The sequence below is a fragment of the Callorhinus ursinus genome, unplaced genomic scaffold (assembly GCF_003265705.2).
Source record: "Callorhinus ursinus isolate GAN/ISIS: 27379988/994484 unplaced genomic scaffold, GSC_fseal_2.0 scaffold37, whole genome shotgun sequence".
Taxonomy (NCBI): Eukaryota; Metazoa; Chordata; class Mammalia; order Carnivora; family Otariidae; genus Callorhinus; species Callorhinus ursinus.
In genome coordinates, this window is record NW_027397099.1 from 11247690 (window position 1) to 11272697 (window position 25008).

The 25008-nt window shown below is 36.8% G+C and overlaps 1 protein-coding gene across 9 annotated transcripts in view; it reads left to right on the forward strand.

Moving 5' to 3' along the window:
* CDH8 (cadherin 8) overlaps nt 1-25008 on the forward strand; it is a 353942-nt gene that overhangs the window by 151004 nt on the left and 177930 nt on the right. For 8 of the 9 annotated variants that reach the window (XM_073880200.1, XM_073880204.1, XM_073880205.1 and 5 more), the window contains exon 4: nt 7799-7918. The exons of the other annotated variant lie outside the window; for it this stretch is intronic. In XM_073880200.1, coding sequence (XP_073736301.1) covers nt 7799-7918 — 120 coding nt within the window. The remainder of the gene's footprint in view (nt 1-7798; nt 7919-25008) is intronic. 9 annotated transcript variants of the gene reach the window in all.

Consider the following 25008-nt stretch of genomic DNA (forward strand, 5'->3'; position numbering starts at 1 on the left):
AGCTTATTAGTTTTCACAACCAGGCTTCCAATCGTCCTCATTATCTGTTTGCAAAAGCAGTGGGTAGGCCACCATCCTGGAGCTGTTTGTGAGAAATGCAGAAGGTACTTTTCTCCTGTGCATAGTAAACATGGCTGAAATTTTACAGTTACACATTTTCATACAATATTTTTCACTTCTCTCACCCGATGCACATTACAGATGTTCACCGGAATGATGCATGGGTGAATAGAAGACATCTGTGTGCTCGAACACATTTTCTGAAGTGTTTAATTGTTCCAGAAAGTTTTGGGCTCATTTTATAAACACAATGTTAAGTGTGTATGGATGTTTATTAAGTTACAAAACTGTTTATACCTCTAAATGCTCCAGAATAAAATATGGAAATGGAATTTTATTTCCCCAGTTTATGTCCCAAATCATAGAGCCAGAGAAATGACAGGATGTATTTCAGTGCTGTCCATCCGCCTGACTGCAGTTAAGAATCTGTCCCTGTTCCCATAATAAATTCAATTTGGAGCATGTAGAATTTGGCAGCAACATTTTACTACAAGCTGAGAGTTGGCACATGAGAAGAACACCCAGTGAGCAATGGTTAGGCCTTTGCAAAAGATGATGGAGGGGAAGTGATTGTTTAGGATTTCGTTGTGTGGTATATGTCTTAAAGACTGGCTTCTGAAACGAAATGGCAAACCCGTGCTGCCTTTGCCTCCTGTTTAATTGGCTTTCATAAATTGCACGATTGAGCACCAAAAAAAGAGAAGGGTTTCATCAAGTTCTTAGAAGGAGGTAAAATCCTGTCTTCCTGCTTATAGATGGTATATCTCACTGTTTTCCTTCAGAGCTCGGTTGAGAAAGATTTCTGCATATATAGGGTTAAAAAACACAAGCCATACATTTTACTGATCCATGTTTAATCCTCCTCATCCTCCAAAGATCCCCTAAGGTATCCCTTGGAGGTTTGGCTATTTGGCATGTGTCTTCTATAGTTAAATAGCAAAACTGAACAAAGAAAATACCAGTAGGATTTAGGCCCTCATTGTACTGGGAGGATTTGCTTGCGGCCCTGCAGGAGACAGGTAATGTCCATGGTGTCAGTTGGAGAGATGTAAAGAAAACTGCATTGGCTGCCTGCAATTATCCTCAGCTTTTCTGTAAGCATATCAGGTCTGTGTTCTTTTGTTTCTCAGGTGGGGATGGGGGTGGGGGGACAAACAAACACAAAACCTCTAGAAGTTGCATGCCAGTCATGTACAGAGGTATCCCAGAGCATGTTTCCATAAAAGTAGAAAAATAAAGGATTAGGCGTGACACATTTAAAACATCCAGGGCCAGATGCTTCAGCTTCTAGTAAGCGATAATTTAAACGTCAACAACTTATGCAGGCCTTGAGAAATTATTGCTCTGCTCTTCAACAACAACCAAAAAAGGTTGTCATGGCAACACCTGTGCTCCTCCTACCTCTTGCATTGCCTTGGACTTGGGGGGATGAGCAAGGAGGATGAGAGGAGATGGGCTGAGGGTTTAGTTTTATTAAAATAACGAATGCCTGCTGCAGCATTGCCGTGAGACGTTAGGCCTGTGATCTTTGGAATGTGTGAATGTTTAAGTAAGACATCTGCAGATGGTAATGCCACACACTGTCCATGGATGGTACAGACTGAACTCGGATCAGGGTAGCCCGAAGGTCAAATCAAAAGTTTGAAGGTAGTAGCAGGAGGCCAAGAACATAAGCCTTTCTGAATTTCAGGTATTGCAAAGGTTCCGCTGCTTTATTTTCCTACCTGCTAACAGAATGCTTATTCTCAGAAAATGTATTGCATTTGCAATACATTGCACTCTTTGCAAATGGGGTTTGTGTTCTCATCATAAGAGTTTTAGCTTTTCCAGGGTGCACATTTTCACGCTGCACCAAACCTTTGTTTTCCTGCTCAGGGTGTCAGCACCAGCATTTTTCTTCCTGAATAATGTGCAGAATTGGTGTGCTGACTTGCTCATAAAAAAATATAGTCTAGCTAACAGAGTTGCACTACTCAAACCCAACATCTTATTTTCCCGAAGGCCTTTCATCTTAGTTTGTCAGCAAACTGGAACCTCTAACCTGACAGTGTAAAATATTTGATGGTTAATTTTGCTTGTAGTGTTTGCTGTCATTATGGGGGAAGATGTGTGGGTCCTGCTAATGGGCGGGAACCTTCAGGTGTGGCAGGAGGCAAATGATACCGCGAGCCCTCTGTTAATATCCAAGCACACATTGGCAAATCTCACTTAACCAAGAAACTAAATGCAGAAAAATGGGCTTATTAAAAGCAGAATTCACCTTGGAATTGACATATTCATACTTGAATTGATACTAACAGGATGCATTGTGGTGACAGGGATCATTTTTGTTGACAACAGCTATATTATTATAATTAGGATCAGCATCAAGTTGGATCATAATAGGGGCTTTCTTGGAGAAATGGCACAGTGTCAAATTTGTAGTCACTAGCTAAATGAGTCTCTTGTATCCTCGACAAAGGGACAAAAACAGTTCCAAATGAAAACACAAACAGAGAATCCTGTTGTTATATTTCCTGGGTATTACGCAGAGTCCTATTTATCACACACCAACACTTGCTGCTTTGAAGAAACATTATCCTGCAAGGTTTACACTTTTCAATTTGCCTCTGTGGTCTGCATTCTGCATGCATTTCCATGGAGAAGCCTACACCGCAGTTTGACTAGAAATCTTTTTTGCTGCAAGATTAACCTCAAAGCATCCATTTTCCCCCCTCTGGGTAATCACTTGACAAATGCATCCACAAAACCTCTACACACATCTATTCCAGTGTACAGGTGCATCAACAGTCTTGAATCACTATTAGGAGAAATATTATTCTTGACGGGAAGTAGTGCTGCCTTTTCATTTCCAGATGTCTAAAGTTGAAGGATGTGGATTTCCCGGGAAGCCAGGCATCAGGCAGAAATATCATGGATGAGGATGTGGGTAAAAGCTTGCCTTAGCCATGTTGCATTGCCCGGCAGAGTAGTTCATCTTGGCAAGAGTGTGGGATTTGCATGGTCTGAGAGATACAGCATTCATTTGAATGCCACCTATTCAAATAACATCGAGAAACTTGTGCTGATGACGTGCTCCATGCCTGGCCTTGTGCTTGCTACATCAAAATCCATTTTATTTTTGAGCCCACAGCAATTTTATACCACAGATGAAACTGACATGAGATGATCTAAATGGTTTGAGAAAGTGAGGTTGTGTGTGTGTGTATTTTCTAAGTTACTTTCTTATTAAGGACATGAACGTACTGTTACATTTGGGAATGTCTTTTTGTGTTTTCCCCTCAAATTTAAGGAAATCCACTGCTATGAAAATAATTAGGCAAAGCTACACCTATAAACTACGACATCCACCACCACTTAAAGTGATAGAAGACTAGTTGTTCAGTCTCTCACGTACAGACACGTAATGTACATATAATAACAGTGAGAGTAAGCTCTCAGAAATAGCAAAGTCAATGACTCTTCATTACTTTTTCCATAACTTACTATATTTAATTATCTCAACAAGCCTAGGAGGTTGCAGTTACTGTTACCTTCCTCTTTATGGATTTGGAAACCAAAGCTTAGACAAGTATTGTTACTTTGGCCAAGGACACAAGACTCCTAGAAGTTGAAGATGGATATAAGTGTCCCTGGGTTGCCTGGGTGGCTCAGTCGGTCGAGTGTCCAACTCTTGATTTCGGCCCAGGTCGTGATCAGGGTCATGGGTGGGATCGAGCCCCACGTTGGGCTCTGCACACAGTGTGGTGTGTGCTTGTCCCTCTCCCGCCCTCCCCAATTAAAAAAAATAAAAAAATAAAAAATAAATAAATAAATAAATAAATAAAATATAAAAAAAAAATAATACAAGTATCCTGGTTCAAGACAATATGACTCCAAACATACCTTCTTAGTCACTCATCTCTACTTAATATCATGTCATTTGATTCTTACACAGAACTTTGAGCTGTGCAAAATAAATAATGATCATCTTTGCATGTATAAAAAAAACCCTGAATCACAGAGCATGGAAATGGTGGAAATCTGGCCCATTACTCCTGCCTCAGTGTTTGGTAATGTGATAGGACAATTAGATAACATCAAGTTATGGTAATCAATGACAATAGGATCATCATCAGTCTTGTCATAGTAAACTTCCCAGGAAATAACCCCAACTTCCATTTAAGGAGAAATAATCTCCATGAGCGTTTATGCAGTTTGAATAGTTTTAAAAAATGCTTCATATAAACAAATCTGAAGAATGCTTCAAAGTAATCACAATAGAAATTAATGTTTCTGTGGAGAAGAGTGAAGTTAAATTTTAACAATGTCCGGTACCCACTACGGTCATTCTGAACTACGGCTTTACCTAAGAGTTGCCTGAGAAGAGTTTTAAAAATACTCCACCAGCATTCCCGTATTGCCACACCATAGATATGAAAGGTACCCCAAATGTTCGACTATTTTCTTTTTTTTTAGATTTTATTTATTTATTTGACAGAGAGAGACACACCGAGAGAGGGAACACAAGCAGGGGGCGTGGGAGAGGGAGAAGCAGGCTTTCCACGGAGCAGGGAGCCTGATGGGGGGCTCAATCCCAGGACCCTGGGATCATGACCTGAGCTGAAGGCAGATGCCCAATGACTGATCACCCAGGCGCCCCACTTTGACTATTTTTCAAACTAGATTCTAAAATGTAGGCAGAGTTGGTACTCATAGGCTTAGCATGTGGTCATTTGTGTGCTAAACCTCTATATATATTATTTGGTTTAACCCTCACAATAATTCTGATATGTATTGTAGATTTGAAGTTTGAGGCTAAGGCAGGTTAAATGATTGGCCCAAAGAGATGGGTAATTATTCAGTGTAGGTTGGAAGTATTCCATTTGCAAAACCGTGATCCACATATTACCCTGCCCAAACGCACCCATGGCACACATATATGCAGTGATTCTGTCATTGTTCAGAAATCTGTTGATTTATTTATTCTCTGTGAAGGCGTTTCTCAATTTAAGAGTCATCCCCTAGCAGGTAGTTTTAGTAATGATAGGAATCTCTAACTATTTGTTCACCTCTTTGTTTCCAGTGCCTAGGCAGTGACTAGAATGAAGTACTCACCCTCATTAGCTTAACATCATACTTTATTTTTCTGATAATGTGTTATCTCATAATGGGGGAAAGACATTTCTCCTAAAAAAAAGTTAAACACACAAGGCAACTCAATAAAGCAAAACAGTTGTTTCATGGTCTTCTGCATGGAAGAGTTCACTCTTTCTTATCAGTCTCTGTATTATGAGCACTCAGTAACTCCTGAGGCTTTTTCTTGCTATTCATTCTTTTTTTTTTCTTTAACTTTTTCTGAACTAATTGTAGACTTAGGGGAAAGTTGCAAATAAAGTTCCATATACCCCTCACCCAGTTTACCGTCATTTTAACATCTTATGGAAACTTAGTGCAAGGATGAAAACAAGAAAATGAGCATTGAGATCCTAATTTATTGTTAATTTTTTTTTGTCACCCCCTAACTGGACCTCTGCTGTAACCTCATAACAGTCTGATCTCCTAACCTTCAGTGTCTCTGCCTCCAAGTAAATCTGGGGGCAATGATAGAGAACAGGCCCACAGCATGGGTTTGGTCTCTTAACTGAAAAATCATCTCTGGTTCCTACAGGATAAGCTGACACTCCCCATCTTGGGATTCAAATGACCCCTGCATTTCGTGCTCCAGCTTATATCTCCAAAGTTAGCTTGATGATTGATTTTTCCAGTCATTATTTCCTCTTAAAATTTATTTATTTCCCTTTTCTCCTCTTACCCGGAAGGTTTTCCTCCAATTCTTCTCCATCCCACATGATATTCAAGTAACTCCAAATATTGTACTTTCCTGTGTGCGTCTCTACCAGCTAGTTGATGAGCTGTTTGTGAGAGCAAGTCTTATATTATTTTTTTCTTCAACATTGTTCCCAGTGTCTGGTGGAATGTGGAATGTATCATGCAAAAAACATTAGGTGCTTTTTCTTTCTTTTTTTTCCCCTAACTGTACATTTTGTAGAATCTCTGAATCATCCTTCTGAGTAGAAATTTCCAATATTATAGGACTATCAACTGCTCAAGAAACATTACTACTACATTTTCCTATACAGTGACCATAATTCAAACCCTTGAAAGTATTTTGATTGGCACGATCTTGTAAAAGCTCTATCCTATTTCAGTAAAAAGGGAGGTCTGCTGCTCAGACTCCCCCCCGCCACCTCCGTGCCTTTTGGGTTGAAAACACTCTTCCCCCATGCTGCTTGAGAGTGCTGATTGTTGGCATCTCAAGGGCTGATGATCATCCAGCTGAGGAGAGCTGCCTGCCCGAAGGCCAAGGCTCCATTCTCAGAGGGGTTCCTACATCCACTAACTGGTCAGTACTGGATTTAAAGGTCTGGCCCCATTTCCTCAGTGACCATCCCAGTGGTAGATTGTCCAGTGGAGTCTGTGAATGCACCACACCCCACAGTTCCTTCTGCCCAATATTGACCTGTTCACTCCCCCACAGATATCAATTGAAGAGAACTTCCCAATAAAAATTCTGCAAGAAATCTATCTCAGCGTCTACTTGCCAGGGAACTCCATCTCTGACACTTAAATTTCTCATTAAATCATTAGATTATTCATGTGCCCATTCATTCAGTTATCAGTATGTTTGATAATTATTATGTGTCTGACACTGGATGAAGGACACTGACTCTGCCCTCACAGACCTTGAAGCCCGTTACGACACCAGACATCTCTAATTTCTCCCAGTTTCAGCAGTTCCCAGAATTTCACACAGTCTCTCAGACTACTTTGCCTTTACTTATGCTTGATTTACTGCTTGGAATTCCTTCCCTGTCCTTCTCTGGTTAAACTCTACCTGTCTTTAATAATGTAACTCAAATGCAATGTCTCTCAGGAAGCAGTCCCTGACCCCGCTCTCTGGAGTAAGTGAGAGATCCAAACGTGGTGCTGTTGCATTCAGCTGAATTTCTGTATGCATGTGTGTCTGTCCCCTCCTCTAACCTTCCACCACCCAACTGTACACTTCCTAAATGTAGATTTTATCTTAGTATATATACTTCACATCAGGCAAGCTATTTGTGCTCAATTGCTGAACGAATGAGTGAATAGCAAATAGAAAATGAATGTAAAAAAAAAAAAGGTTTGATTCTGTTATCCATAAGGCCTAATTACCTAAACATACTAATTAATTGGTGGTTCCAATCCAATTTTATATTCTGGGGAATTAGATGAAATGGATAAAATACTCCTCTGATATTTTTGAGCAGCTTTTTTTTTTTCAGGTATATTCAGTTGTACTGCGGCAAAACTTAAATGCTACATATTATATCATCATATCATTAACCTAGTGTTTCATGTGTCTTTGATATGTTTCCTTTTCATATTCTCCAAGCCCACATGAATCTGAGATAGATACCTTTAAAATGAAAACTACAAAGGATTCTTAAGTAATATAGATTCTAAAAGGGTTATCTTTATATAGTACTCCAACCTAGCAGTACCCTTCTTTTAAAAGACTTGGATATTTTTGAAGTTATGACAGAGTAGTTTATCTCCATATTTTTGAAGAGATTTCTTTTTTTCTTTATTCCCACACATGGATTTCTGTATGATATGTTTGGCAAAATTTAGCTCTTGGCAAAGAATACCGTGTTAATTATTTTCTTTTTCTCTCCCTCTTTTTTCTTTTCTTTCTTTCTTTTTCTTTTTTTTTTAGGTACGTCTGTCACTAATGTAACAGCTACTGATGCTGATGACCCAGTTTATGGAAACAGTGCAAAGTTGGTTTATAGTATCTTGGAAGGGCAGCCTTATTTTTCCATTGAGCCCGAGACAGGTTTGTGGCCTAAATTTTGAATTCTATTTACCATGTTATTGCTTCAGGGAAACACTTTTCTTGGGATTTGGATTATGAAATGTTATGGTTAAGTACTTCACTGCCTGTATCAATAATATTTGAATGTGTTATTTCTGTGCAGTGTATGGCACATGGCAAGCCCAACAATCATTTTGATACTGATTAAAACAAATGGCAGACCCTTTGTAGAGTATCACCTGTTTAACAGATGGCCTGGTACAATTTTTCATCCTGGGGGGGAAATGTGCTTATACATCAGGCACACTGAAATATCAGATTTAAGAATAAAGTTAGTCGCTTATTGGATGTGTGATGCTTGGCAAGTAACATTTATAAATCTCTTTAAGTTTCAACTCCCCTATCTATAAACTGGGTGTGGAATCTACTTACTAGTGTTATGATGAAGATCAATCAAGTAATGAACATCAACCATATAGTGCATGGCATGTGATAATCATTCAATGGATGGATATCGCTAGATTTGCTATTAGATTCGTTATTTATAAATCAGGATCCTGATGTTTACCCACTAGAGTTCTTTATGAAGATAGTAGTAATAGTAGTAGTAGTATTGCCAGTATTAAAGCCAGCCACTATCCTGAATCTGGTGGTACAGACTTTAGAAATCATTAAGTTATTTTTACAAAACAAAACAAAACAAAACTTTTTACTGATTAGGAAAATAATTTCATAAAATTATAGTATTTGCAAGTGAAGATATATCTTCCTATTGTTTAATTTTAACAATGTATTAAGAGAGTAAGGCCACTTTGTCAGACATTTTATAATCCTGTGGGATTTTTGGCAGCACATATAAAAAATCTTACAAATAACATCTTTTGTGTGAATTTTTATTTTGTATCTGTGGTTTGGTCTGCAGATTTCCAAAGTGAAAAATTCAATATACGGCTTCATACACATACAATATAATTTCTTCAGTTCATGAGTTTTCAGTATTATTGAGATAAATTTCCATGTCTTACCATTAAGTCAATTATTAATTAAATTAAAAATTTAAAGCCTCTCTTTGCCTTTTTTTTAATTCAAAGAGCAAAATTCTCATGCATTTAAAAGTGAGAAAAAGTACATTTATATATAAATAGGTCATGGCTTAAAATTGAATTTAGATTTAGGAACAGGAAAGAACACTTCTAAAACACTTTAATTAGGGGCATAATTACATATTCTTCCTCGGTGAAGAAGGAAGTCTCTCATAAACTTCATCTCATTTGGGTTCCTTGATGACCCTAGGGGAAGTGGTAGAGAAGGTAGTGAGCTGAAAGAGAGAGAGAGATAAAAGTCTGGAGATGTCCTTTCCGCCAAAGTCACAGTGACAGAGTTGGGGACAGAACTGGGACTCATACCCTGGTCCTTAATCTCAAAGCCATCTTTGAACTTCACTTCCCTAGGTAATAACTATGGTATAGGGGCTTCTGTAAAACAGAAATTGTTGATTGCTTGAGTGGAGTTAAATCATTTTCTCCTTTGCTCTTTGCCTATTTGTTCACTTGGATCTTTTTGTTCACCAAGCCCAGTGTAATCCAGCAAAAATTAATTCAGCATTCACTGTGTGCCAGGCATTGAATTAAATAAAAGGAGAAAAATTCACAAAGGCTAATGTCAGCCTGCAAGTATCCCACAACCCATTTTGGAAGACAATTTTTTGCTTTCAACATAAACACAGAGAAGCATGGTGATACCATTTAAATAATTTATATATCAAGAATAAATTGCTATGAGGTATAGATAATAAAATCCCTCTACTAAGTCAGAGGATTTGGGTACTTTTAAGTCTCATTGACATGTATTGCCTCTTGCTTAATCAAATGTCAGCAACATTTAATATTTGCATTTTTACCCAGCATAATGTCTGTCTGTCTCAACATACATTTATTTTATCATTCTAATTTGAAAGATACAAAATTATCTGGTTTATATTTTAGAAAGTGTATTCTGATAACTGTTGTGGGAAATGTAATGGGGAGAAATGATACTTGAAGAATGTATATAGTGATTGTTTAATAAATATTGGTAGAGTCAAGTTGTGATTTTTAAAGCAGACACAATGCTGAAGGAAACAGAGGCTAAATTCAATAATCAATAATCAGCCTAAGTTATTTTCTTGCAACATAAATATGTACAAGTGAAATATAAATATTTTTGTGTAAATGCCTCCATAATTACTCTTGAGTGTGTTCAAAGGGAAACAGAGTGTAAATTGTTCCTAAAGAATCTAAACTTGACTCTATCTGTGAGGCCTTTTCTCTCTTTAAAAGAAAAATTTTTTTTGATACTGGTATGAATGTGTGTGTGTTGTGTGTTTGTGAGTGTTTGTGGTAGAGAAGGGCATAAGTGTTACACAGAAACAGATTAAGAACACTTTAAAATTTTTTATATTAGAAAAATAGAGAAAAAAAATGCAAAGACCAGGGAGCATTTGGGTTTTTTATTTTGTAAGCAAATGGCAAGTGAATACACTTTCTGGTGACCAAAAGACGTGTATCAGTTACTGTGTCCTCTGGAAGACACTGAGAAGAAGTGGCTTAGCGGGTAAGGACTATAAAAGATAAAAGAAGCACTGTCTTAGTTCTGGCTGCTATAACAAAGTACCTTAAACTGGGTGGCTTATAAGAAACAGAAATTTGTTTCTCACAGCTCTTGAGGCTAGAAGTCTGAGCTCAGGGTGCCTGCATGGTAGAATTCCAGTGAGTGCCGGCTTCTAGATTGCAGAGGGCTGGCTTTTTATATCCGTGTGGAAAGAGAGTGAGCTAGCTGGCTTCTTTGAATATGAACACTAATACTATTTTTGAGGGCTTTACTCTCATGATCACATTGCCTATTAAAGCCACTGCCCTCGACTACCATCACATTGGGGATTGCATTTCAACCTATGAATTTTGGGAGGGACATAAGCAACCAGTCCCTAAGAGGCATGCAACAGGATTAGGTGGGGAAACCCATCATACTGTGATGCAGATCTGATAGCCATGCAAGTTAAGAGGGGAGGAAGCTAGATAAGGCAATGCATATTTGACAGCATCTAGTCCAAACCCATGGGGATCCCTGGAGCAAAGATTTCTCTTAGAAGATGTCCCATTTTTTATGTACATGGCCGGGCTCTAATACAGTCTTGCAGAGCTCACTCATCGGCTCCAATGTGTCTGGGAGGAGTAGCCCTCAGCTTGAATACTAAAAATAATCCTAGGGATCCCTGGGTGGCTGAGTCGGTTAAGGGTCTGCCCTTGGCTCAGGTCATGATCCCAGTACCTCTGACGGAGTCCCTTGGTGGGCTCCTTGCTCAGCAGGGAGCCTGCTTCTCCCTCTGTTTGCTGCTCTCCCTGCTTGTGCTCTCTCCCTCCCTCTGTCTGACAAATAAATAAATAAAATCTTAAAACAAACAAACAAACAACTAATCCTAAAGATCATTCAGCTAGAAGATGTTAGCTAACTGCACTCTTAGGCAAATTCTTTGAAACCCTAAGCAAAATGGGTCTCTGTGGCTGTCACAACATGTGGCAAACACAAAAGAGTAAATAAATGTTAGCCCTATTAAGTCAGTGAATGTAATGTTTAAAACAGTAATATGCAGGATTAGTAGGTGTTTGGTAAATTACTTAGTCAAAACCTTACTTAATAGTAAGAGTATTAAGAAGTATATTTATTGAAAAAATTTGAAGGCTCTAAATAAAAACTATTAATGTCCACTAATTTTGACCTAGGAATTTGAATTCTAGCAGAATAGAATTTCAGAGATGAGCACAGACTCATTACAAAAGACCTGTATACCCCTAATAGAGTGCCTAACAAGTGTCCCTCTACATGGCTGGTCTGTCCATGACCTCAGGAAGTGATGCAAAATAACTGAGTCAGAAGATGTTGGCTTAAATACCATTACACATTTCTAGTAATGTGGGATCATTCCTCAGTGTCTTTTTTTGGTAGTTATTATTGTTAAAGAACCAGAATAGTAAAACTTGTATTTTGGTAATAATTTTGAAAGTTTGTTTCTCTTTAAGTTTTTAAAATTTTTTTAAGACTTAGGGTGCCTGGGTGGCTCAGTCGGTTAGGCGTCTGCCTTCATCTTGGGTCATGATCCTGGGGTCCTGGGATCGAGTCCCGCATCTGGCTTCCTGCTCCGCGGGGAGCCTGCTTCTCCCTCTCCCACTACCCCTGCTTGCGTTCCCTCTCTTGCTGTGTCTCTCTCCGTCAAATAAATAAATAAAATAAATAAATAAATAAATAAATAAATAAAAATAAAAATTTCTTAAGGCTTAAATTTTCTAGAGCAGTATTTGGTTTAGAATATAAGAGGAAACTATAGAGATTTCTCATATATTCCTTGACCCACAAAAGCAAAGCCTCTTCCATTACCAAGATCCTTCACCGGAATAGTATACTTTTTACAGGGATGAACTTACATTGACAGTTACTAATTACTCCAAATCCATAGTTTGCCTTAGGGTTCATTCTTGGTGGTGGTGTACATTATATTGGTTTAGACACATATATAAGGATATATATCATTGTAATATCATACACATAGTTTCACTGTGCTATAAGTCCTCTGTGCTCTTTCTGTTTATTTCTCCCACCCCCCAACAACCCCTGACAACTACTGATCTTTTAACTGCGTCCATAGTTTTGCTTCAGAATGTCATGTAGTGGGCATCATAGAGTATGCAGTTTTCTTTGATTGCCTTCTTTCACTTAGTAATACGCATTTAAGTTTCTACCATGTCTTCCCATGACTTGATCACTCATTTCTTTTAAGAGTTAAATAATATTCCTTGTCTGGATATATCACAGTTTATTTATCCATTCACCTACTCAAGGACATCTTAGTTTCTTCCAGGTTTTGGAAATTATGAATTAAGCTGCTATAAACATCCATGTGCAGGTTTTTGTGAAGACACACGTTTTCCCCTCCTTGGGTCAAATACCAAGGAGTGTGGAATTGTATGGTGAGAGTATATTTAGTTTGGTAAAAAATTGCCACACTGTTTCCCAAAGTGTCTGTAGCATTTTGCATTCCAGGCAACAATGAATGGAAGTTCTTGTTGCTCCATCTCCTCATCTGAATTTTTTGTCAGTGTTCCAGATTTTGGCCTTCTAATAGGTGTGTAGTTGTATCTCATTGTTTTTATTTGCATTTCCCTGATGACATATGATGTAGTGAATCTTGTTATAAGCTTATTTGCCATCTCTCTGTCTTCTTTGGTGATGTGTCTACTAAGGTTGTTGCACTTTTTTTTTTTAATTTCCTTGTTTTCTTATTTAGTTTTCAGAGTCTTTTGTGTATTTCAGAAAACAGTCGTTTATCATATATGTCTTTGCAAACATTTTCTTCAATTTTGTGGCTTGTCTTTTCATTTAGTGAAATACAGGACCTTTTACAGAGTAGGAATTTTAAGTTTTAATCAAGTTTCTCTTATCAGTTTGTTCATGGAGTTTGCCTCTGCCGTTATATCTGAAAAGTCATGCAAGGTCGTGTAGATTTTCTCGTATGTTCTAGGAATTTTTTAGTTCTGTGTCTTATATTTAGGTCTGTGATCCATTTTGAGTTAATATTTATGAAGGACGTAATGTCCATATTTAGATTCTGTTTTGTTCTGTTCTGATTTTGCATGTGGATACCCAGCATCATTTGTTGAAGAGATTATCTTTGCTCCACTGCTTTTCCTTTCCTCCTTTGTCAAAGGTCAGTTGACCTTATTTATGTGATCCCATTATGGGATTTCTATTCAGTTTCATTGATCTTTTTGTCTGTCCTTTCACCAGTATCACACTGTCTTGATTACTGTAGCTCTGTGGTAAGTCTTGAAGTCAGGAAGCATCTGTCTTTCTAATTTGCTCTCCCTCAGTATTGTGTTGGCTATTCTGGATCTTTTACCTCTCCATATAAACTTTGGAATCAGTTTGTTGAAATCCATAAAATAATTTGCTGATATTTTGATTGGGATTGCATCGAGTCCATAGATCAAGCTGGGAAGAACTGACATCCAGATGTCATTGAGTCTTCCTATCCATGAACATAGAATATCTTTCCATTTGTTTAGTTATTCTTTTATTTCATTCATCAGAAGTTTGACTTTTTCTCATATAGATCTTGTACACATTTGTTAGACTTATATTTAAGTATTTCAGTTTTGGGGTGCTAATATAAAAGGTTTAGTGTATTTAATTTCAAATGTATCATTGTTACATAGGAAAGCATTGACTTTGTATCCTGCAACCTTGCTGTTTGCTTATGAGTTCCAGAAGGTTTTGTTGTTGTTGTTATTTCTGTCAATTCTTTTGGACCTTCTGCATAGATGATCATGCCATCTGTGAACAGAGAGTTCGTTTTCCCTCCCAATCTGTATACTTTTTATTGCCTTTCCTTGTCTTATTGTATTAGTAAGGACTTCTAGGATGATGTTGAAAAGAAGTGGTGAGAAGATACATTCTTGTCTTGGACCTGATCTTAGTAGGAAAGCTTTAAGTTTATCACCTTTATGTATGATATTAGTTGTGGGGTTTTTGTAGGTAGTCTTTATGGAATTGAGAAAGTTCTCTTCTATTTCTAATTTTTTAAAAAAGATTTATTTATTTTAGAGACAAAGAGAGAGAGAGAGCAGAGGGAGGGGGCAGAGGGAGAGAGAGTGTGTCCCAAGCAGATTCTGTGCTAAGCACAGGGCCCGGCGTGAGGTTAGATCTTATGACCCTGAGATCATGACCTGAGCTGAAACCAAGAGTCCAATGCCTAACTGATTGAGCCACCCAGGCACCCCTTTTCTATGTGTCTACTAATTTTTTTTATTTTTTATTATGTTAATCATCTATTTCTATTTTATTAAGAGTTTTAAATCATGAATGGGTGTTGGATTTTGTTAACTGCTGTTTCTTTGTTGATATGATCATCTGATTTCTCTCTTTTAATCTGTTGATGTGATGAATTTTGTTAATTGAATTTTGGATGTTGAACCAACTTGGCATATCTGGGATAAATCTCACTTGGTCATGACATCTAACTCTTCTACTTTTTTAAGATTCAATTTGCTGATACTATATTGAAGATTTTGCATCTTTAGAGATAGATATTGGTCTGTAGTTATCATTTCTTGGAATGTCATTTGATTTTGGTATTAGAGTAATGGTGGCCTCATAGAATGAGTTAAGAAGCATTTCTTCTGCTTCTGTCCTCCAGAAGAGATTGAAGAGAATTGATATAATTTCTTTATTAAGTGCTTGGTAGAATTTACCAGTGAACCCATCTGGGCCTGTCCTCAGTTCCTTTTTATATCAGAATTTTGGCCTTACCAGTAAGAGCCAGACTTGTAGCTATAATGATCAATATTGTGACAGTGAACATTCTCTCAGCAGGCTATGAGACTTGAACATATTTATGATATTTGTAAAAAAAATTGCCCATTGGCAACTGTCATCAAGTTCTTGATACTGGAGTATTTTTAATAAAAAGAAACCAGAGCATAGGAGACAAAAAAGAAAAAAAAATCCCATATGTGTCTTACTTTATCCTCACAAGAATGCTAAGAACTCTGGACTTTGGAACAGATAAGTTCTGCCATCCCCTTACTTGTAACATTTCAACTTAATAGAATTATTTTTTGTTGCCATAACACATCAATCTCTCTACCTCAGGGAGAGCTCCTTCTCTTGTTTCAGATATAAACTTAAGATTGCAGAGAGATTTGCCATTTGTTCTGCTTATTATCTTCTTTGAGCTTATCATAGTCAGTAATTATCTTACATACTGACTTGTTTATATTTTTAAGTTCTAATGCTGGAATGGATAGTCTTTGAAGGAATGGAGCTTCTCGGGTTTGTTCATTTTACATCCCTATGCCTAGCAGAATTTTTGGCAACTTGAAGTCTTTCAATAAGTATTTTAAATATGAATACAAGAAAGAAAAGAAAAGGAAGGATGGAAGGGGGAGGAAGGGAAGAATGGGTTAGTAGAGAAAAAGAAAAAGCTTGCCATAACTCACAGAGATGTGTAATGAACCAGGTAGTGATGTGTAATGAATACAGCTTGGTTTCTACTCTATATTCCTTCTGTTTTTCCTGTGGTGGGAATAACTCTGCTGTAACGTCAGATGTAGCTTTGTTGTGGTTGTTGGTGAGATTCACTTAGAGCTAAAATTCATGCCATTTCCAAGTCTCATACTTTGTCTTAAGTGTCTAGCCAGCACAATGCTATTCTTATACTTGCAAAAATGAGCCTTGAGACTGTGATAAACTCTGCTCAGATTTAGTTCTAGATCACATATTGAGGTAGAAAAGTTAATGGGCCACCACACAAAGAAGGAATGGTTATTAACATATCTTCCTATTCCAGAGGTCACTGTGATAATAATATAACAACAACAACAAAAACAAACGAAGGGAAACTATTTTTGTGTTTCTACAGTTTTCTAGGTTTGACAGAGCACTAAACCAAACTGTAGAGGGAAGAGTTTCTGTCTCCACTCTGCAAATGAAAGAACTATGTTTCAGAGAGAGTGTAAGGTAAAATACTTTCTCCATCTATAAATAAAATTACCTGTCAAGTTAAACAGCAGGAAGAATAACAACAACAAGAATATAAACAAAAATAGCCCTCATTTATTGGACACTTATTATGTCCTTGGCATTGTGCTAACTGGGTTTGCATGCATTATCAAATTTATTTTAATTTATTGCACACAATATTTTGAGATAGTTTCTCATCTCAGATTTACTTAAGAGAGACAGAGGGTCAGAATTGATAGATTTCTTACACAAGGGGCTTGAAGGAAGATTCAAAGTGAGTCTGTCTGATTTCAAGTTCCAGTTTTTCAACAGTCTCCTATACCCCCACTTGACTTCCAAATATTGTAGCTGATCCCTGGGTCTATCGATGATTTAGAAAGGGACTTGTAAAACTTTGAAGCAGGTCCAGGTATACAATATACCTAGACATAGAAGGCAGTTTGGTGTCAGAGAAGATGTAAATAGTAGTAATTGTAAAATGAATTGTCATTTTTTAATGAATAGCTTTAAAAGGCTGAAAATAGCTTATTTGTAGTCTATAAATACTTTCTTTTTTTATTTTCCCCTCCTTGCTACCCCAATACCATATGTTTGCTTGTAACATTTTGGGCACAGACAGGGAGAAATTGGCATTTATTTAAAAAGCACTAATTTGAGGCAGCCACGAGAAAACACTTGCAGTCCATCCTAAGTGATTGAAGATGGAAAGTCTAAATGAAATGCAAGGCAAGTGAATAATAAATGCTTAATTATCCTCAAAAACCAGGGTAAAGTTGCAGGATGGTCTAAACTTTGCTCCAGGCAAGAAAGAATATGAAAAATGGCCCGCTTAAAAATAAACTAACTTAATTCATTGACCTTTTTTTTTGAAACTCAGAACATCGTTCTTCATTGGATACAAATAACATTTGTCTCAGTAGAACCTATAAAAATGAGCTAAAGAAAAAAATACTCTTTGGGAAAAAAATCCATGTAACGAATGGTTCTCTTTTAGAAAAATCAAGATAATACATGGACTCTTCATGGAATGCCTTCATGGAATTGAATGCATTTTTATGCATTCTGAGTCAAAGTGATAAATTGCAAACACACAGGATTTTTTTTTTTTAAATCAGTATTGCATGGATTATCATTTTCCCTGCCAAGGGAGCTGGCCAAAGAATACTCTTAGTGTAGATTTTTGAGAAGAAATATTTAGATAAATTCAGGCAGACCAACAATTCTAGGATATGCATTGATAAGTAGGAATGTCTTTGCAATTCACATCAATCAATGGACTATTACTCAGCCATCAAAAAAGAAAAATGTTACCTTTTGCAATGACCTGGATGGAACTAAAGGGTATTATGCTAAGTGAAATAAGTCAATCAAAGAAAAACAATTATCGTGTGATTTCACTCATATGTGGAATTGAAGAAACAAAACAAAGGATCATAGGGGAAGAGAAGAAAAAATAAAATAAGACAACATCAGAGAGGGAGACAAACCATAAGAGACTCTTAACTCTAAGAAACAAACTGACGATTGCTGGAGGGGAGGTGGTTGGGCAGATGGGGTAACTGGGTGACAGGCATTAAGGAGGGCATGCGATGTAATGAGTACTGGGTATTATATACAACTGATGAATCACTGAACTCTACTTCTGAAACTAATAATATACTATATGTTAATTAATTGAATTTCATTACAATTAAGTTACTTTTGAAAAAGGAAAAGAAAGTTGCTAAAATTATAAAAAAATATATTTAGTCAGTGTCAACACTGATAGGTCATGTTCTAGGCATCAAGGGTGCAATGTTGTATGTGATAAATCCTAAAAGGAGAGATATATGGGTAACTTAAATGGTCTGATAATACAGAACACATACCAGAATTCATGATGTAGGGATGGAGTGAAATGCCAACTAAGTAAACATGTGTAGAAAAAGAAGAACAAGGGAGCCTTTTTCTGGAAAAATGCTCACTTTAACAAGTGATTGGTGTAGGGTAGGGATAACTGTTACATAAAGTCTTACAGCAAGAGGAAATGAAAGGGATATGTCGTCATAAAAAAATGGCTATTGGGGTGATACTGAGAAATTAAATAGTTTCCAATCAGAAGCTTTGTTTTTGTTTTTCCTTTAAGAGGTTATTCTGTATAAAATAAATTTAGACTAGAATTTAAAAATTGAAGCTCCCACTAATTTTCTGCATGAATTTGGGTGAGTACTGTCACCTCTTGGGACTAAGTATCCAGTCCTAAAAAACAGTGATGTAAATACCTTTTCCAGTCATTCATAATATTGGGGGAGGACACCATATATTGCATACTTTGTTTTTGATCTTTGCAAACTAAGAATATCTTTAATAATTATTAATTTTTATTTTTATTGAATCAGGCAAAATACGATTTTTTTATAGGAATTTCCATTTAGAACAACCCAAAGGGTTTGTTTGCATTAATGGTAGATAGAAAAGTACTTCAGCAATACTAAATACAAGACACATTTCTATTAAAACTACTGGATTTCTGAAACTAGTAATATACTGTATGTTAATTAATTGAATTTAAATATAAAATATATATAAATAAAAAAAACTGCTGGATTTGGAGTTGGAAGTTTGACTGCAAGGTAGGAGTGCCTTCGAGAGGAAGGGAGCTGGTGTGTCCGGTTGCCTAGGGAACTTACATCATAGGGGATAAAGACCTCTTCCTAAGTGCTGGCCAAAAGCTGAGGCATCTCCACCCATCACACAGTGGACTTGCTTTTAAAAATCCCAGAATACCATAGATCATGCCTTCCCATGAAGTGAGTGGCCAGTAATAGGGAAGGGGCAGGGATACATGTAGAGTCTCTTCTAAGTCTCCTGGAAGGACAGGGTCTCTCCCTGGAGAAGTCAGGCATGAAGCCAATAGACAGGAGGATTTGGACTGAGCCAATGAGGAATTTTCTCACCTTTGGGGATAACCCCCTGTTGCAGTCTTCATTCAGTTTGTTTTCTTTAACGGTGGAGTGCATAGATTTCTATAATTTTGGAGGAAAGAATACACGCAGAGAGACATCCCTTTTCAAACATAATGCATGCGTGTTTACACGCGCACACACGCGCATCCACAAACACATTCAGAGCAACTAAAGAGGGGAGGAAAGTATCAGCAGGTGAGTCTGCTTGTTTTAGGCCAAAAGAGAGGACGGAGAGAAACAGCAGCCTTTCTTATGTTCCTACTTCTACATTTCAGGTAGAAGAACCACCAGTGAATACTGAGTAGAGATTGTAGGTAGCGACAAACTATATGCCAGTGTCTTTATTCTCTTATTTAATTCCTATATCATGTAGTAGCTATTCTAAGATAAATTATTAATTTTTCCTAATTATATTATGAAGATTTTTGAGGTTTAATGATATGGCAAAGTCAGGTAGGTAACAAGTGTTTCGTACATAGAGCTCACGATAAATATGTGTTGAACAAATGGATGGATGAATAAATTAAAGTGTGTGATTCTATCTGTACCTAAATGTAAAAATGACTGTGTTATGATGACAAAATTTAATTTTAAATATCCAATAGATCAGTATTCTAATCTAATCAATATTTATAGATAGTATTCCCAACAAATCCTGTCCCACCCCAGTTTCACTGATGAACTCCTCATGTCCCGGTGAGCATGACTGCTGGTGCTTGCATACACTAACTTAATATTTATTTTCCTACTTGGAATTTCCTGTGGGAGGTAAAGTAGGTTGAGTAGGTGTTGTGGTCAGATTAATTGTTTTATGACTACCAAAAATAATCTCTCTACCCCAAGCACAGAGAACAATTAAATGTATTGGGGTAAATTAAGAGTAGTGTTATGTCATGTTACTTACACCTTTGGACAGTTTTTGAAAAATCCAGAAGGAGCTGTCCAGTGCTGACCATAACTGAGGTTGAAGGGATGCATTTTTAGAGAGACCATGGCATTTGAATGTGCATAGAGAACAGAAAGACTATGAACCACACAGACTCCTCTACATGTAACAACTGCTGTCACACTGGGGTGCTTTGGGATGGATTTAGGTGGGAACCAAAGCAAATGCTTATTGCCAATGACATCCATTCAATCTGGATAGACCAGCTAGGATCAAGGAATTTCCCCAGCTTACTATGTATCATGTCCCTACCAAATTAAATTGTAATTTCTATCTCTATGGTGATACTCTTTCTGTCCTTTGAAATATAGCTTTGAGTTTTATTTGGACTAGTGCAAAATGACTTGGTTAAGAAGGACAAAGCTGTGTTTGCATTGATTTTATAGGAAAGAATATTTTATCTAAGAGTGTCAAAGATTAATCAGTATCCAAGAGGAGTACTTTTTGACAACCCTTATATCAGAAGTGTATATATATATATGTATATATATATAAAATAAAATATCATATCTGGTGTTTTTGTGTAAGGATAGCAGTAAGATTTTATTTATAGTAAGGATTTATGTGTATAATTCTACCACCCATCCTTTTGGCCTAACTCTGTAACCCAGTATTTAAGATTACCTAAGGCTATACTAAACATATCAGCAATGTTCAATAATTGTTTTTAAATATTGTGGTAAATACAACTTTAGATACAACTCCCCCCAAAAGGATTATTTAATGTTCAAATGTCATAGTTTAGAAAACAGAGTTGCACATCATAAAATTTTGTCTATAGTTATATATATATATATATATATATATATATATGAAGCTCAGAGAGGGGGTTAATTAATACTGACACCTCTATCCAAAATCTGTAAAGAACTTATCAAACTCAACACCCAAAGAACAAATAATCCAATCAAGAAATGGGCAGAAGACATGAACAGACATTTTTCCAAAGAAGACATCCAAATGGCCAACAGACACATGAAAAAGTGCTCAACATCGCTCGGCATCAGGGAAATCCAAATCAAAACCTCAATGAGATACCACCTCACACTCGTCAGAATGGTTAAAATTAACAAGTCAGGAAACGACAGATGTTGGCGGGGATGCGGAGAAAGGGGAACCCTCCTACACTTTTGGTGGGAATGCAAGCTGGTGCAACCACTCTGGAAAACAGTATGGAGGTTCCTCAAACAGTTGAAAATAGAGCTACCATACGATCCAGCAATTGCACTACTGGGTATTTACCCCAAAGATACAAATGTAGGGATCCGAAGGGGTACGTGCACCCCAATGTTTATAGCAGCAATGTCCACAATAGCCAAACTGTGGAAAGAGCCAAGATGTCCATCGACAGATGAATGGATAAAGAAGAGGTGGTATATATACACAATGGAATATTATGTAGCCATCAAAAGGAATGAGATCTTGCCATTTGCAACGACGTGGATAGAACTGGAGGGTGTTATGCTGAGTGAAATAAGTCAATCAGAGAAAGACATGTATCATATGACCTCACTGATATGAGGAATTCTTAATCTCAGGAAACAAACTGAGGGTTGCTGGAGTGGTGGGGGGTGGGAGGGATTGGGTGGCTGGGTGATAGACATTGGGGAGGGTATGTGCTATGGTGAGCACTGTGAATTGTACAAGACTGATGAATCATGGATCTGTACTTCTGAAACAAATAATGCAATATATGTTAAGAAAAAAAAAAGAAGATAGCAGGAGGGGAAGAATGAAGGGGAGTAAGTCAGAGGGGGAGAAGAACCATGAGAGACGATGGACTCTGAAAAACAAACTGAGGGTTCTAGAGGGGAGGGGGGTGGGGGGATGGGTTAGCCTGGTTATGGGTATTAAAGAGGACACATTCTGCGTGGAGCACCAGGTGTTATGCACAAACAATAAATCATGGAACACTACATCAAAAACTAATGATGTATGGTGATTAACATAACAGTAAAAATTATTTTAAAAAATTAAATAAATAAATAAATAAATATAAATGATAAAATACTGACACCTCTATCATTTAAGCAAAAGTAGTCTCAGATACGTTCTGATGCATGAATAAGAATTCACTAAGTGGCTGGAGGAGGAAGAGGAATATAGAAATACTCCCTCTGTTCCCTTGTAAGTCATATTTCAGAAACATCCCTGTGAAATGATTTCCTCTGGGCTAAAACAGGAGAGATCATATATATATATATATTTTTTTTTTTTTGAGAAAGACAGTCACAAGGAAGAAGAATTTCAGCCATATATGTGAGCATCCTGTCTAGTACTCACCATACACCCTAGTTCCTAGCACTGTGCCTGCCTCATCATAATTGTTCAAGAACATGTTATAAATGAACCAATAAACACAGACAATGAAGTCAAGGTTGAGCATACTTAGAAAATGGGCATCTTCAGAAGGATTTAGGTATTGTCAATTTTGGACCACAGGGTATTTGGGATTTGAAAAATGGACACTTTTAAGAAGCTTCTATCTTTGTGCTCTCTTCTCAATTTTAACATTTATCAGCATCAAGTCCTCTGATTATTTAAGAACAGTAGGTATGACATTGCTGATAACAGACCAGGGACAAAAGGAGGTGCCTGTAGGTGCTACTTAAGAATATCCCACACCACCAATGTGTCCTTTTTAGATAATTTGTGTCTTCCCTTCCAGAAGCAGTGATCTCTAACTCATTATAGTGGCACATAACTCTGGACATTATAGTCTGTTCAGAAAATCAAATGGAAGGAAGGTACCATTTATTGATCATCTAGTTTATCCATTTCTCATAGCCATCTTAGTAACCATGTGAAGTGGGTGCTATGAGCCTTACTTTACATAAAGGAAATAAAAGCTCTGAGCAAATTAATTTCTGGAAGATACCCAGGTCATAAAAGTCAGAGCTGATTTCCTGACCTCATCTGTCTGATTTCAAACTCTGCTGCATTAGACCTTCTATCTCCTAATAGAGAGGGTTAAGGTTGGAGGGTGGGATGGGAAATGAGGAAAAGTCAGTGTGTTCAGGAAAAAAAAAAAAAGGGAAAGAAGAGAGAGACTGTAAACAGTTTAATGCCCTCTTTTAGATTTTTATTTTGAATTCAGTAAATAAATATTTATTGATCAGCTCTACTCTCAGGGACAAAATGATGTATGAGGTAGACATGGCCCTGACTTCATGGAGCTTACAGAACAAGTAGAGAGTTGTCAACATAAATAATTATGTTATAAATACATCAATTGGATATTTTCTTATTTATTGTCCGAAGTGCCATGAAAAAAACATGTAAGGGAATGAGATAATTGATTTATTATTGTTGTTGTTGTAGTAATTTGAAAGATTGGGCTGAATTTCATGACAGGAAAGTAGAAAAAATAACATTCTTGAATGAGAATAATTGGTTTAGAGGAATATGATTATGGATGGTTCTGTAATATTGGATAAGGCAGTCTTTAATACAGCTACTTGCAAAAAAATAATCAGTCTCAAGAGAATCAGTCTTTAAAACCAGGGGGACTTTCCACTTGGGGCAAAACCCTAATTCAGAAGGAATTTTGAGTATAAGTAAGTGGTCTTTATTCCCTTATAGTTAGAAAATTTTGTGGCTATAATTTGGAAATAAATGGATATTTCTACCCATCCAGTTAATCAGTATTTGTAGAGTAAATAGATTTTTCAAATTTGTGTATCCCTGACACTGTGCTTAGATCAAGTGAAAAAGATCAAGTTTTGAATTCTCATAGGCAGGGACTAAGGAGCATGTGGCTATATAAATAAAGCAAAAATAAAATTTTTTAATGCTTTAAAAGTTATACTAAAGTCACTTCACAATTTGTGATTATGTATAATTTCCCATTCAGAATATTACATGCAATTGTTTTATTATGAGTCAGGCTGTCTTACATGACCACAAGGAGCAGCAATATGGAATTCAGTAAATTAGTGATTTTAGTGTTCATAAGGTTAACAGGCTTGAGCTGATTGGTAAATGTAAGCATAGCCATAATTAGATAGACCTTTTTTTTTTTTTTTTTTTTTTTTTACATCTGGAGAGTTTCTTTAAAAGTACTTTCCATGAGCGGTAAAATTTTATTGTGTGTGACAGAGTCCTATTGGAACTTTCTTTTCCATCCCATTAACTTTAATAATGTTGCTGTGGTATTGTCTATCTTAACAGCTACCTTTGCCCTCTGATACCTGTGGATCTCTTAAAGACAGGTATTGAGATTGCCTAATTGTGCTATTTAATAACAAATACATTCAAGGGCTATAAATGGAAATAATAATAATGACTATATTTATACGATGAAACAAAATGCAAATTAGATTCCCTTGCTCTCATTCTCAGCAGAGTATAAATTAGCAACCCAGACGCAAATAGTAATAATAGAAAACAATGTCTACTAGACCTTGGATAATAAAGCTAGGATGTTTAGCAATTGAAAGAGTTGGGGTCAAACCTCACTGGTCCTTAGTTCTTTTTTTTACAAAAATGGGGTCAAGCAAAGAAGTAGCCCCATAAAGTTCTTATAGGAACTTTAGGAACTTACACGTTCTTACAGGAACTCTTTAACTTCAGTCAAGTCATTTGTGTTTAGATGATGCCGCATCAAAGTAGCAGTCTTTGCAACCAGTTTCTAATAACTTTGAAGTCCTATTTTTAAAAATCTTTTC